The 14,151-nt window shown below is 40.8% G+C and overlaps 1 protein-coding gene and 1 long non-coding RNA gene across 7 annotated transcripts; one reads left to right on the forward strand and one right to left on the reverse strand.

The window, feature by feature from the left end:
* Positions 1-594: 594 nt before the first annotated feature.
* On the forward strand, positions 595-7,490 carry paqr5b (progestin and adipoQ receptor family member Vb). Of its 6 annotated transcripts, none has more exons than XR_006022232.1 (9): positions 600-800; positions 981-1,108; positions 2,432-2,637; positions 2,879-3,005; positions 3,507-3,551; positions 4,262-4,358; positions 4,572-4,716; positions 5,453-6,380; positions 6,418-7,490. XR_006022232.1 is itself a non-coding variant. In XM_042061531.1 (8 exons), the coding sequence occupies exons 1-8, from the start codon at positions 747-749 to the stop codon at positions 5,257-5,259; spliced, it is 843 nt and encodes a 280-aa protein (XP_041917465.1). In that variant the 5' UTR covers positions 595-746; the 3' UTR covers positions 5,260-5,428. The 6 variants fall into 6 exon arrangements, 4 of the variants coding, with proteins under 4 accessions (XP_041917465.1, XP_041917461.1, XP_041917463.1 ...); XR_006022234.1 differs by having other exon boundaries at positions 5,453-5,855; positions 6,279-7,490; XM_042061531.1 differs by lacking the exons at positions 5,453-6,380; positions 6,418-7,490 and adding an exon at positions 5,219-5,428 and having other exon boundaries at positions 595-800.
* On the reverse strand, positions 853-1,461 carry LOC121681664. Its single transcript, XR_006022235.1, has 2 exons — positions 1,269-1,461; positions 853-1,164 (listed from the first exon to the last, which is right to left on the reverse strand). It is a non-coding gene; the product is annotated as an uncharacterized LOC121681664 (long non-coding RNA).
* Positions 7,491-14,151: the final 6,661 nt, after the last annotated feature.

The following is a 14,151-nucleotide window of genomic DNA, read 5'->3' on the forward strand; positions in this document are numbered from 1 at the left end:
ATGTTTGTGTTGGAATGATTCACACACACACTTCACTCATTCACACCTCTGTCTCGGCCTCCAGTGGTGCAGGGATGAAACACACAAAGAGTTGGACAAGAGCACCACTGTTGGAATATTGCGATCTGTTTGCGAAGTAGTCCCACTAATCCCCCCCCCTCCTTAGCTTCCCCTCAATGTCAGTGGCACATGTCTCAAAGGGCCATGCTGAGCTGCCTTTGTTGTTCCTAAGTAGGGGTGGGATCCTCTCCTCTCGGTTAAACCTGTTGGACTTGTTGAGCTCTACCTTTGCATTTCATTACCTCATCATCATTGCTTTATAAGTCACTTAGAGTTCCTGCCAATACATTTCTTGTGACAATACATTTCTTGTGACAACAAACTTTTTTTCTGTTTAGTTTGGGACACTTCTCTGAGCCAGACTGTGTGTGCGTGCTTGCTCTGTTTTTTTTATATGTTTTTATATGGAGGGTGTGTTTCTCAGTGTGTGCACATGCTTGTTAACTCTTTCATTCAAGTGTCAGGTGTGTGTATGTGTGTGTGTGTGTGTGGGTGTGGAAAGAGAGGAGTGCCCCGGGTGTGTAGACTCTTAGGTAGACTCTGGGAGAGCAGCGGGGTTGGGCCAGTCTGGCAACTCCAGTGTCTGGAGTCACTTCCTCACACGGTACTGCGTCTCACAGGGACTCACCTCCTCATACGGCACTGCACTTCACCACGACAACACCGTCTCCCACCTGTCGTTAACCATGCTTAGCCTCATCAGACTACCTCGCGTCTTCACCGTCCATCAAGTGCCAAAAGTAAGTGCCATCAAAAGCTGTACGTAAAACCAGCCATATCTACACATACATGTGTTTTTGAAGATTATAATTCAGCATTTATTGATTTATTTGTTTTTGTCTGTAACAGATAGTTTAGGTTAGACATGGACTTGATTAAAGTGTGTAGGCCTACATAAAATGTGTCCCTGTGTTACAAAGGCATTCCAGGAGGATAGCATCATTTCAGGCTATCGCCATCCTCGCAGTTCAGCAACTGACTGCGTCCTAAGCCTCTTCCAGCTGACCAATGAGACGCTGAATATCTGGACACACTTCCTTCCCACATGGTAAGCTGGTTGGCCCTCTAGCCTCCATCAAAGCTCTCTCCAACCATTTGGGTTTACTGTATGAGGTAGTGAGAGGCAGAACAAACAGAACATAATGTAATTTTTTGTGTCAGAGTGCTTATAGGACAAGCTTAAACAAGCTCTTTTGACATAATCATACCTAATTGAGGTTAACTGTCTGCTTGTTCCATCAGTGGGTAGGCACCCCAGTTGTTAGATGATTATGTCGTGAGGAGCTCTGTCATGTTCCATAAGATGATGGCTGAGAACTCTGAAAGCTGTAGTGAAACAAGTCTCTTCGCCATGGCAACAGCATTGTGTTTGTTTGCCGGTGGTAGGGCCTAGTGTGTGGAGGTGTTTTACGGGTGCAGGCTGCTCATTGATATTCCCGAGTGGAAGACTCTTTCCCTCCCCACGCTGAGAGCTGACTGGTTGTCGGCATCCTCGGAGAGATCGCGGCCCTGCTGTTGTAGCGCGGGTCTCCTGTCAGCGCTAATGAGCTGCCTGTCAGACTCTCCGAGGAGCTCGCGCAATTAGTAAACAGCCCGACACAGAGATGGCAAGCTGCAAACATTATCTTTCATTGCATAACCAGCCCCTGGCTCATTCCCCAATGTAACGTGGAAACAAAGCCTGCTGCTTGCGGAGGAGATTGCAAAGCAAGCATGTGTTACCGCCGATAAGCTTGGTTTGATTACCGAATTAGACATACTTAAAAACAGAGCTCCTGACAAACCCTTTCAGGTCAATTCTCTCCTTTGTGTTATCCTACTTTCATTCAGATTTGTGTTTTAAGGGCAGTTCAATCTTGTTATTAAGACCTGACAGGCATCACATTACCCTTTCCCCTGTGGTTTCTCAACATTTTCTTAGATCAGCAGGCTGCTTTTTTCCTCTTTCCTTTTTCTCTTCAATGAATAATCTGTCATGTTTCTACTAGTTAATTTAGGAATAGCTAGATCTTTATTTTAATAATAATAACAATATTTATTTTTCTTGTATAGAATATGAACTATTATTTGGCACAACTCGTATGTATTTGAATAATTTGAAAAAAATAAGTGTAGGCTACTTCACTATAAAAATCTTGAAGTGTAGGCTATACTAGACCAGTAGTGGATTTAGCACCTCTGTATAGCCTACAATATAGTATATCACATGGGCATGACTCCACTGAAATGGAGAAACTTGATTGGCTCCATGCTGGACCCATGTATGTCTCTGATATAAAGCACATCCATCCCCACCCTGTAATACTTTAGTCATTTGATATGCTAGCTAGTCCTTGCAGCTATACAGGAAGTCCTCTTGATCCTCTTGCAGGTACTTCCTGTGGAAGTTGCTGACGGTGGTGCTGATGCAGGATGTGTGGCACGACGCCTACACCTGGCCGCTGCTGGTGTTCCTGGTGTCCTGCTGCGTGTACCCGCTGGCCTCCAGCTGTGCCCACACCTTCAGCACCATGTCCACCAGTGCCCGCCACATCTGCTTCTTCTTCGACTATGGCGCCATCAGCTTATACAGTCTAGGTGGGTTCATCAGATCAGCTATGTCCCCCCCCCCCCCTCTCTCTGTCTCTCTCTCTCTCTCTCTCTCTCTCTCTGTGTGTTTAACCACCTCAGCTGATAGCAAGGTGACCATGTGTGTATAACATGTTTGTTTTAGAAATTACATGTCTGCTTTCTCCATTAAACTCCATATAATTCCATCAATGCCATCATGTCATCCCCTGCCTTGCTTTCTCTCTCTCTCTCTCTCTCGACTACACAGGCTCGGCTGTCACGTACTCTGCTTACGTAATGCCAGATGGCTGGTTAAATAGTACCTTTCACAAGTACTTCATCTCCATTGCCGTCTTTAACACAATCATCTCCACCGCTATGGCTTGTTACTCCAGGTAATATAAAAAAAGAAAACTACACTCCCTCCTTCACTAACAGGCTGGCTGCCTTCAAATAGGCGTTATACCAGGTGTTCCTGGAATAATGTGGGCTGATAGCATTTGGGAATGCTTCGGGTCTCTTCATGCATAAAATGAATTGAGGTCTGAGTCAACAGCCAGTCTGTGAGTTGGGTGCCCACTCAGTCCGAGTAATGAATCACCACACAGTGACTGAGAGGCCTGTATCATGTAATGTGCGAAGGCTGTTGGGTTGGACACTCGTGATGTAGATGTGAGAACGGCAACTGATGTGTGAACACAATGCTTCGAAGCTTCTGTCCTATTCCTGCATAATCATAAATAAAACTGCCCCATTAACCAGCTGAGTGTACACAATTAAGCAGACAGTGTGCAGAGATTGTTGTGTCATACTTGCATTAATGAGCCCTGTTGTGGCGTAGTGGTACAGCTGGTGGTTGCCTGATTGTTTCTTTTTTCCTCTCCTAACATCCTAAGGCTTGGCTTACCATTTCTCCACTATAACCATGACACCCTTAAAAGGTAAATGATAATGAAATGAAGTAAGTGAAGTAAATAAAATGAAGTAACAATACCGTAACATTCTAGAATGTGTGTGTAGAGTGTTTTGCAATGCTTGCTGCATAGTGCTGGGTGTTGTTGGAGAAGACGTCTAACCAACTTTTCCTCTTAAGTCAACAGCATTCACAGTTAGGCTACAAAAGGAGCCACATTCACATAAATTCATCACATATTGTATTTCACATATCATAACAAATGTTAACATTTGTTTTATAATGGGATTCTGCAAACTATTGTGGATATAAAGATTTGTTACATTTTTGCAAATATAATATTAGGATATAACTCTATAAAATGCTCTCAATGTTTCTCAATTACCATTTCTGCCATTAAAAATGTAAAAAAATACTCTGAAGTAGAGAAAAAAATAATCAAGGACAAAGGTTGCCAGGGTTATCTGTGTTGGGTGTGCATGTCTGTGTTGAACTCAACGACACAATTGTGGTCCGGACCATCCATTGAATTAGTTTGTGGCTACCCTATCAGTTCCACAACTCCATTGCACACAGGGGATGGTGTGTTAGTGCTTTGTGCCATGACGATGAATGCCAAATGCACACAACCTTTGCCAGTGGCTGCCAGCTAATGAATGCTATCAATAAGAATCAAATAGAGCCTCCCTACGGCTTGGAGGACATACTGATGAAATTGTCCTTATTTATTTTCATTAGATTTCCTGAGTGCCAAAGCCCAAAGCTGGGCCAGCTGATCCGCATACTGTCCTTCGCCTTCCCTTACTTGTTTGACAACCTTCCCCTTTTTTATAGGGTGAGTCTTTGTCTATGCTCTAGAGACTATTGCATTTCTACTCATTTCTACTCATTCTATGGTAATCCCACATTGTGTACTGCAACTTCCTGGGAACCTCCTGTAGGTGAAGAATGCATAGACATGGTCAGATGTCTTGTGACTGTGTTAAAGTTCTCTACATGGTGACAGCAATGACATTGCCCCCCCCCCCCCCTCTCTCTCTCTGTGCAGCTGTTTTTGTGTTCGGGGGAAGGCTGCACAGTTAACGATGCCAACGCGCTGCACTACCGCCACATCGCCCTGGCGTTCCTCACTGCATTCCTGTGTGCCACTCACCTGCCCGAGCGCCTGGCTCCAGGACGCTTTGACTACATAGGTACAGCGTGACACAGCCAACAGCCAACTCCCTGATAACTCACACACACACACACACACACACACACACACACACACACACACACACACACATTCACACACATCCTTTTATTAACATGGATTCAGTATGATATGTGGTTTCTTAACTGAGATTAAAAGAAACATTAGATGTGTTTCTTGGACTGGCATTAACACCTTGTGAGGAAGAATGTTTGTCCTTGAAATCTCAGTCAAATCTGTTTAGTACACTAGCCATCTGCCTGACAAGCATCGGACAGGTCTGATGTATATGATCACATGAAATCACACTGTATGCACTTACAAAATGATGTATACATGTTATGCATATTCATTCATCCCCTTCCCAGTCTAGAAGTGTTTCTGTGCCACTTGTTTGGTACATTGGTACTCTCTGCTGTCTAGCAATGCGGCCTAATCCTAATCCTTATAGCTGTTCTGCCTGAGCTCGTCGATTGAAGACTTTCACTGTGTTACTGTCACAGGCCACAGCCACCAGCTGTTCCACATGTCCGGGTTGATTTGAATTCGAATGAGCGTATACATGTAGGAGTTAGGCAAGCTTCTATTACATTATCTGGGTGTGTTAGTCCGGCTGAAAAATCTTTCGATTTCAGTCGGACTTACATGTTTACATGCATTTAAAAAGTTTGATTTTGGTCGAACACAATTTTTCGAGTGTCATGCAAACGTACTGACTGCGCTACTGTCCCTCTCAGGCCACAGCCACCAGCTGTTCCATGTGTCTGGGGTCATCGGCACCCACTTCCAGATGCAGGCCATCGAGATGGACATGCGTCTGCGGCGCCAGTGGCTCTCGGAGCGTTCGGCGCCCATCACACTCTCGGGGACGTTTGGAGCAGCTGCCCTGTGCGTCTCCATCAGCCTGGTCATCATCTACCTCTTCAGCCTCTGCCTGCTGCGGCGCCCCACCAACAGGAAAGCCCAATGCCCCAACGGAAAAACCCGAGGCTGCAGCAGCGACTGAAAGCACTTGTGGCTGTGTGTGTGTGAGTGCCTGTTGATACTGGACTGGGGCCAGTTCAACAACAAAGACTTAGTAGTGCTTTGTGAGGAGTCTGACGACCTTTCACGACCTCGACTATGCACTACACTGAGAGGGTATACTCTAATCAGCTATGATTCACAGACGCAACATGCCTAGGAAGTCAGGGTGGATGAAAAAACAAACAGTGAAACCAGACCTATGAGAGAACACAGAGTGTGTGTGTGAGAGAGAGAGAGAGAGAGAGAGAGAGAGAGAGAGAGAAAGACAGAGAAAGAGAGAGACAGTGACAAAAGGATTTACACTTTTCAAAAACAGGTGCTGTGCTGTGCTGTTTCTGTCTTTACTTCAGGCAAGGGCATGTCGTCTGTGTACTATTAATAATTTTCTCTTGCAATTATTTTTGGCCAGTCTACAACTGTCACTGTTAGTTGAAGATGAATCCACTGAGCTTCAAAAACAATGTATATCACAAACAAAGTTTATACAGTATGTGAAGTATATATTCATATTTTATTTGACTTCCACACACTGACCTGTTATGTTACAAAACCACCTCAGGATATACTTTTCAAAAAGCTGTTTAATTTCTGCAGCGGCTAAAGATCTTTTTTATTGGTTAACCGAGACCTCCACCCCTTGTTACAGTAGAAAAGGGTAGTCATACAGGTTGCATAGCAACCAGTGCCAAACTTTTCCACTCTCAGTCTAAGAGATTATTATTATGTGTTTTTTTTTTTTTGAGATTTCAATTTGTGACATATAAGATGAAGAATGTTGAAGTACCTGCTCGCTGTGATGACAGCAGAGACAGATCCCCCCTCAGTGCTCTGTGATGTATTGTTATGACTGTGAAGACAGGAAGCAAGACATGAAGAAGATGCCGTGACGGGAGCAGGGGCTGCTTTCAGCTCCGCGATTTCTGAAAGCACTTAGAGATTTCTGGATTTGTTTAGTTTAGCTATGAATACACATCCAAAATCTATTACATTATTTATGAAAGACAGCAATGTAGAATGTCTGCAGAATATTTAACATGTTGCGTTGAAGCCAGAAAACTTTGATGGGTGAATTGTATTGACTGGATTGTGTTCCCTGATGTTGTAGGCTAATTTTATGTATTTCTTTTATTTCAAAATAAATGTTACATTCTCATATTGCACAGATACACATATAAAATGCTTGATGTTTTCTGGTTTTCTAGATATCATAGGCATAGTAAATATCTTGATCAAAACAAGCACAATTGCTTTTGTGATTTTGATTGTCAAGCACTTTTAGACAATGGGGCCAAGTCATACATTGGCTAGTTGAGTGTTATTTTCATACAGTATATCTTTGTTTTTCCTTCAGGTGACTTTGTCATCACCCATCAAAGTCACAACCAAAATGCCATTTCACACAATGATAAACTCTTAAAATGACTGTTGATAAATGATTAGCCAAAACTTACTCTGCTAAGGTGTTGATCTGCCAAAAAACCTTAACCTTAAGTGTCTATGTACAGTATGAAGCATGACAAGAGGACAACACGTATAGTAAGGCAGTGTAGAATAGAACTGGTATGACTGGTAGAATAGAACTGGTACGAGAAATGGTGTGCTATAGCATTTAATAATATCATCATTTTATGACTTACGTGGGCTATTCTGTAAACAAGTTATAAGGTACTTTGATGATTAAACAGAGATTGTATGGCCTGAATATTTTCAATAAATTGCCTAGCCAGAAAATATTAACCTTGCATCCTATCATCAACTGTCGTTTCACAATTCTTAAGAAAATACTTCCATTCATTTCAATGTAAATGTCTGGCTTTAGGGGGTGATTAGTCCAGAGGAAAGGCATGTTCTTGAAGGGTTAATAATTAATTACACTGATAATCTACAGTATTGTTTCTCTTTGGCTGTTATTATGCTGACTTTCCTTTCCTCATTCTTCCCATCTACTAACTAATTTGGACATGAACAGCTTGAATATTCAGCATGCCTACACAGGACCAGCTCTCATGGCTACTTATTACTCAGACTCTTAGTGGAGTCATTGCACTCTCCAGCCATCTAGTGGTGACATATTGTAATTGCAATGGTCTGAATTACACTATTGCCCTGCTTACAGTTAATTACAGTTTTTTTTACTGTTTACACACATTTTGTGTGTCTATTTTTCAAATCTCTACACACAAAACCCACAATTGCTCACACAAAATGCAAAATGCCTCAAATCTCCAGCAAAATGGCACACAACATTCAAAATGTCATAAACACATCTCTAAAGCAAACATTCACCTCATATTCTAAACACTTTTGTCATAATATGACATTTTGGATACATCATGTACACACTGTTGCTCAAACCATAAAGCTCTTCTGTCTTTCATGGGCTTCTATGCATATTTCCATACAAGAGTGAAAGTCACAAGAAGTTGAAGCACACAGTAAACATGTATTGAAACCAACATTTTTCCCAAATAATTTGCTGTTGTGAATACAGTATTTTACAGCCAACAAGAAAAAAAGAAGCAACAACGACCACGAGATGTACATGGAGTTTTGAAAAATCTGATTTTGCCAAAGACAGAAATTACTATATTTCCAAAGAAAGATATGACTGACTACTATCTCACTTACTTTGCTTTTTCCAAAGAAAATATATCACAGTGTGTGTGTGTGTGTGTTTGGGGGGGGGTAATTGGGCAAGTATATTCATAGGCCTACAGTATAGACTCTATCAACATGTGAATTCCTTTTTTTTTTTAGTATATTTTTTTGGGGCTTTTTATGCCTTTAATTTGATAGGACAGTGGAGAATGACAGGAAGCGAGTGGGAGAGAGAGAGTCGGGGTGGGATCTGGAGAGGACCACGGGGCGGGAATCGAGCCCGAATCACCGGCGTACGCTGCAGGTGCCCCAGCCAGTTGCGCCACTGGGGCCTCAAAATGTGCATTCATAAGGCATTTCCGGAGGCACAGAAAACAACATTGAGCTAATGGTAACTTGGGGACAAGTTTTATGTTAAGTCAACTTTTTATAGAACATTACACTAAAGTCCAATTCATTTTCATTTCAAAGAATCTGCATTGTTTCACAACATTTCAACCGTAAATCCTCTAGCAACAGATTGAAAGGGTCTATCCTATATATAGAGTATATCTATTCATAGACCTATACTACTGTAATGTCACAGACAGTAGCTATGCATGATAATAAGCCTGAAGTACCACCGTGACTTCACACATTCATGCCATGCATGTTGAAGAATCATCACAGCACACTATTACTTTGAGGCTTAAACCTGACTGCTGCTTCCTGGACCTTCTCTTATAGACTTCAGTTAAGAGCTGTTTCCCAGCGATGACCCTACTTATCAAGGAGAACTAATACCTATAATCCACAATGCAGACCTTTCTCATGGGAGAAACCACAATCACACCCTTATTAAAGAAATATCACTTTGACCTTGCCGATCTTAATATCTGAAGGCTTATGTCTAACTACATTAATCTGCACATTCCAGAGTCAGAGGAAGAACAGTTAAGAACCTGCTCCATCAGCAGAACTGTGCAAAACAATCAGCTTTAAAGTCACACAATGTAGTTCTTTTACCTTAAAATGAGGTCATTTTCATGCTACATTTACTTTACTTACAATACGGAGAGTGTCTGACATTGCATTATGTGCACCTAGAACGCCTGGTATTGCACTATGTGCACCCAGAACGCCTGGTATTGCACTATGTGTGCCCAGATCGCCTGGTATTGCACTATGTGCACCCAGAACGCCTGGTATTGCGCTATGTGTGCTCAAAACGCCTGGTATTGCACTATGTGCACCCAGAACGCCTGGTATTGCACTATGTGCGCCCAGATCGCCTGGTATTGCACTATGTGAGCCCAGAACACTTGGTATTGCACTATGTGCGCTCAAAACGCCTGGTATTGCACTAGGTGGGCCCAGAATGCCTGATATTGCACTACAGAGGTCATTCAATGTGCTTTACATATACAAAAGCAAACAACAAATAAAAGCATAGAAGGGCAATATAGTCAAAGAATAGTTCAAAAGGTAAAGATCATAATAAAAAGAAAACATAAAACGCACAAGGTAAAATCGTTTAAAAATAAAGAATAATTAATAAGCAGAAAAACAAAGGCAAAAGTAGTAAAAAAGTAATAAAAGACAAGGTAGATTCAGAATTTGTAACTCAGCGCAGTTAGCAGAAAGCATCTGAGAACAGTTTGTTCTTAAGTCTAGATTTAAAACTGAAAGTTGGTTCCAGAGCTGAGCTGCATAGCAGCTTAAAGCTGCTTCGCGATGTTTAGTTCTAAAAGTAGGTTTTACTAACAGGTTTTTCACCTGGGACCTGAGAGAATGAGTTGTGTACTGCTGAAGCATGTCTGATAGGTATTTAGGTCCTGCTCCATTTACTGATTCATAAACAAGCAGTATAGTGCTTTAAAGTCAATTCTGTGACTTACTGGAAGCCAGTGCAGGGACTTGGAGTAATTGGAGTAATGTGGTCACCTGAAGCTGTTTAATTTAGGAAGGCCTATGAACAGTCCATTGCAGTAATCAACCCTGCTGGAGATAAATGCATGAGTGAGTTTTTCTAAATCATGTTTTGACATCAGCCCTCTAAGTTTAAGTCTAAGTCATATTTTTGAGGTGGTAAAAAGCTGATTTAGTTATCGCTCTCATGTGGCTGTTGAAATGTTGATCACTGTCAATTAATACACCAAGATTTTTAACAGTATCTTTTGCCTTCAACCCTTTTGTGTCAAGGAGAGTGGCAACCCTAAGTCTTTCCTACTTTTTACCAAATATAATTACTTCAGTTTTTTTCTTTGTTCAGCTGAAGAAGATTTTGAGACATCAGGTGTTGATTTGTTCTATACACTGACACATAGATTCAAGGGGACCATAGTCGTTTGCTGACAGAGCTAAGTAAATTTGTGTCATCTGCATAACTATGATATGAAATCAAATTATTTTGGATGATTTGTCCAAGTGGGAGCATATAGAGGTTGAATAATAGTGGCCCCAAGATCGACCCCTGGGGAACACCATAGGTCAAGGACGTTGGTGTTGAGGTACAGTTTCCGATGACAACAAAGAATCTCCTTTCTTGTAGATATGATTTTAGCCAGTTGATAACTATGCCTGTAAATCCAACCCAGTGTTCTAGTCTGTGTAGTAAAATATTGTGATCAACAGCGTCAAATGCTGCACTACCTGAATCTGTGTTGAGATATGCCATTGAAAACTTTAATGAGAGCTGTTTCAGTGCTGTGATTTGCCCGAAAACCAGACTGAAAGTAATCAAAATACCCATTTGATGTTAGATAGGTGGTTAGTTGATTAAAGACTACCTTTTCAATAATTTTGCCAATAAAAGGTTGATTGGATATGGGCCTGTAATTGTTTAGCATGGAGGCATCCAGGTTATTCTTCTTGAGAAGTGGCTTTACAACAGCGGTTTTCAGTGACTTAGGAAAAGTGCCAGACAGCAGTGATAGATTTACAAGTTGAAGGACATCTGCTAGCCTGACGTAGTCATACTCAATTCTAGTCAGAATATAAGTCTGATACTGCTCCATTGGGACATAATTATGGGGCGTGTTTCAACCGATACAGGGGGGGAATGCCTCTGCACTCAATTGGATAGACCTAACCAATCAGAGCAACGAAATTGCTTACCGTGAGGTATAGGAAGAAAACACACGAACCATCCTTCTTCTCCACAAATGCCTTAACATTGTTTTCTGGTCTTTTGTAAAAGTAAGTGCCGTCAATAACTCCTAGCCTACAACACTCATTAGCGAAATCTAAGAGATACGTAGTAGGGTAGGCTATAGGGAAAAAACTGATAGCCTATATCCCCTCCGTTTTAAACATGTTAAACAGCTGGGAAAGGCTGTCGCAAATCCCTCGAACAGGTGGTCAATCAGAGATTTCAAACGAACGAGGGAACATGTCGCAATGCAACAGCGCTGTTTTCCCTTGATGAAAGTGAAACCACGAGTTTTCCCACATCTCAACTTTGGCCAAAGTTTTCAGAAATAATCGTTTTCAGTGATAAAACCTCATTCAATAATATGCATTTTCCATATGGGGTCTTAAAAGCCATGTATCCTTCTAGCAACAGCGTTTTTGTTTCAAACATAAGCCTAATCTAAGCATGCTCAGATGACGTGATAGACCAGGCGCTGTTGCTCACCTGTCCATCATCGTAAAGCCCAATTTGATTGGTCCGCCTGATCTAGGGCGAGCATACTTGCTCCATAATGGAGCAATGCCAGACCGAACTTTCCGACCTCAAATGTTGTGTGCGGGACTAAGTTCGGAATGGCACCCAGGCTAGTCATCTGCCACTATAAAAACAGTTTTGAGGAAATTGGTAGGCAGAGTGTCTAAGACACATGTGGAAGAGCTGAGTACCTGTACCGTTTTTTCCAAGTGTTTTGTAGTATATCAAGCTGAACTCTGACATCAAGTTAAGTTTCCCTCTGTTTGTAGCTAGAAGTTCCGGTTGTTGAATTAGTAATTGAGCAGATATGTTGAGTCTGATTTTGTCAATTTTACCTTTAAAAAAAGATGAAAACTGATTGCATTTATTAGTTGAGAGAAGTTTAGGCACTAATTGTGAGGGGGTGGTTTGTTAACTTATCAACAGTTAGTTGATAGAATAGAAAGTGTTATTTGAACTTCTACTGATAATGTTAGAAAAGAAAGACTGTCTCGTAACATCACACTGTATTATCCACAAATCACAATATGTACACTCTAGGAACCATTTAATACCACTGATATTGTTATAAACATTGGACAATAACCTCCACCTCCATCATCAAACATGTTCTGAATGCCTTTTTTAAAAATCCGATACCGCATGGCGCAGTCCACCTCACAGAATTCATAGTTTACCCACCTCTTATGTTACCACTACATCCCTGCTTTTGGTCCTCAGCAAATGGGTTATTAAAAAAATGTGTTATTGTATAATAAAATGATTTACACAGAATGCTGTAGCACCAAATTAAGATCACACTTTGTTTTTTTTCACAACAAAAATAGCATCAAAAATAAACTTTAAAAATAAAGAATAGCACTCACAGTTTTTTTTTTTTTTATCATTTAATCGCCCCACTAAAACCTGTATTGAACTGAAAATATTTTAGTTGATTCATTGTACAACCAGCAGATGGAGGTTATTTTAGGACAGCAATTTCCGTGGTGATATAATAGCAATGTTAGTTGTTATTGCTATTAGTGTCTTCTCTGTGTACTTCCTCTATGACATGTTGCGTACATAACCATTCTGATAAGAAAGACATAATCCTTCTCCAGTGGCCAGTGGCATAATCATTCTCCAATGGCCAGTGTCAATGGTCCTTCATTACGGCTTGAATGAGCTGGCATGTGCTCAAGGTCTGCCAGATATCTAAGCAGGCACAAAAAATAACTGACAAAGACAAAAAAAAAGAAAGAACACAAAATGGGACATTTTTAGTCGAAAATGCAACTTTTGCAACTTTTAGTCCACCCTGAGAAACGTGCCCCTCATCCCAGACTAGCAGGTATTTAATAGTTACTGGTTATGGGGTTGGAGTTATGAGACATGGACAGATTAATTAATGGACAGACAAATGCTGGACCATTTTAGCTCTCAAAGATGGGCCTCTGATAGCTTGCATGACATATGATCTTATCATGGTATAGATATCTGAGAAGAGATAAAGCCCAGTTTTTAATCGTATTGTTTATGAGAAACTAATTAAAAAATGAAGGAGGTTACTTTTTAGAAATTATTTTCTTATGGGAAGTTCACATTATTCATATGTCAAACAAATTGAAAGTAAAATACACACAATATAACTGGCTGCAGTAATTATTTCAAATAACAGGTGGCAGCACTTTCCTACACAATTGTTTTCCTCCCTACCCATGTCATGAGGATTGGACTGTTTGGCTAAGTAGTCTGGATAAGAAAAAATACTGATGCAGTTCTGCGTCTTGACAAGTGATAGAACTAGCATTGCATTAAGAAGTAGTACACTCATGACAATGTCACAGGGATATTTAACAGCTCTACACTATATATATATATATATATATATATATTCATTTTCATGCAACTGCAATAAGGATGCTAATGTATGCTATTGTTTATTCTGAGCTGATTTTCAAGTGTGGCAATGTTTAACTTCTCTAGAATGTATAGCTGGTGTAAATTATTTGGATTTAGCATCATGTACATTGTTGATGGTGAGTTCTAATAATCTTGTTATAAAATGTTATACATTCTTTATTGACTAATGTATGAATTTTCACTCAAATTCAAAGCCTTATTCTAACCTTTAACCATTTTGCTCAATTTTTTTCATGTGCGTGAAATTGCAGGCATTACATGATG

Source organism: Alosa sapidissima, chromosome 14 (genome assembly GCF_018492685.1).
Source record: "Alosa sapidissima isolate fAloSap1 chromosome 14, fAloSap1.pri, whole genome shotgun sequence".
NCBI classification, from domain to species: Eukaryota; Metazoa; Chordata; class Actinopteri; order Clupeiformes; family Clupeidae; genus Alosa; species Alosa sapidissima.

Bases quoted from the DNA above. Each gene is read 5' to 3' on its own strand.
- paqr5b (XM_042061527.1), top strand. From the start codon at position 747: ATGCTTAGCCTCATCAGACTACCTCGCGTCTTCACCGTCCATCAAGTG. The intron at 1,109-2,431 runs GTAAGCTGGTTG...ATCCTCTTGCAG, and splicing joins ACACACTTCCTTCCCACATG to GTACTTCCTGTGGAAGTTGC. The intron at 2,638-2,878 runs GTGGGTTCATCA...TCGACTACACAG, and splicing joins CATCAGCTTATACAGTCTAG to GCTCGGCTGTCACGTACTCT.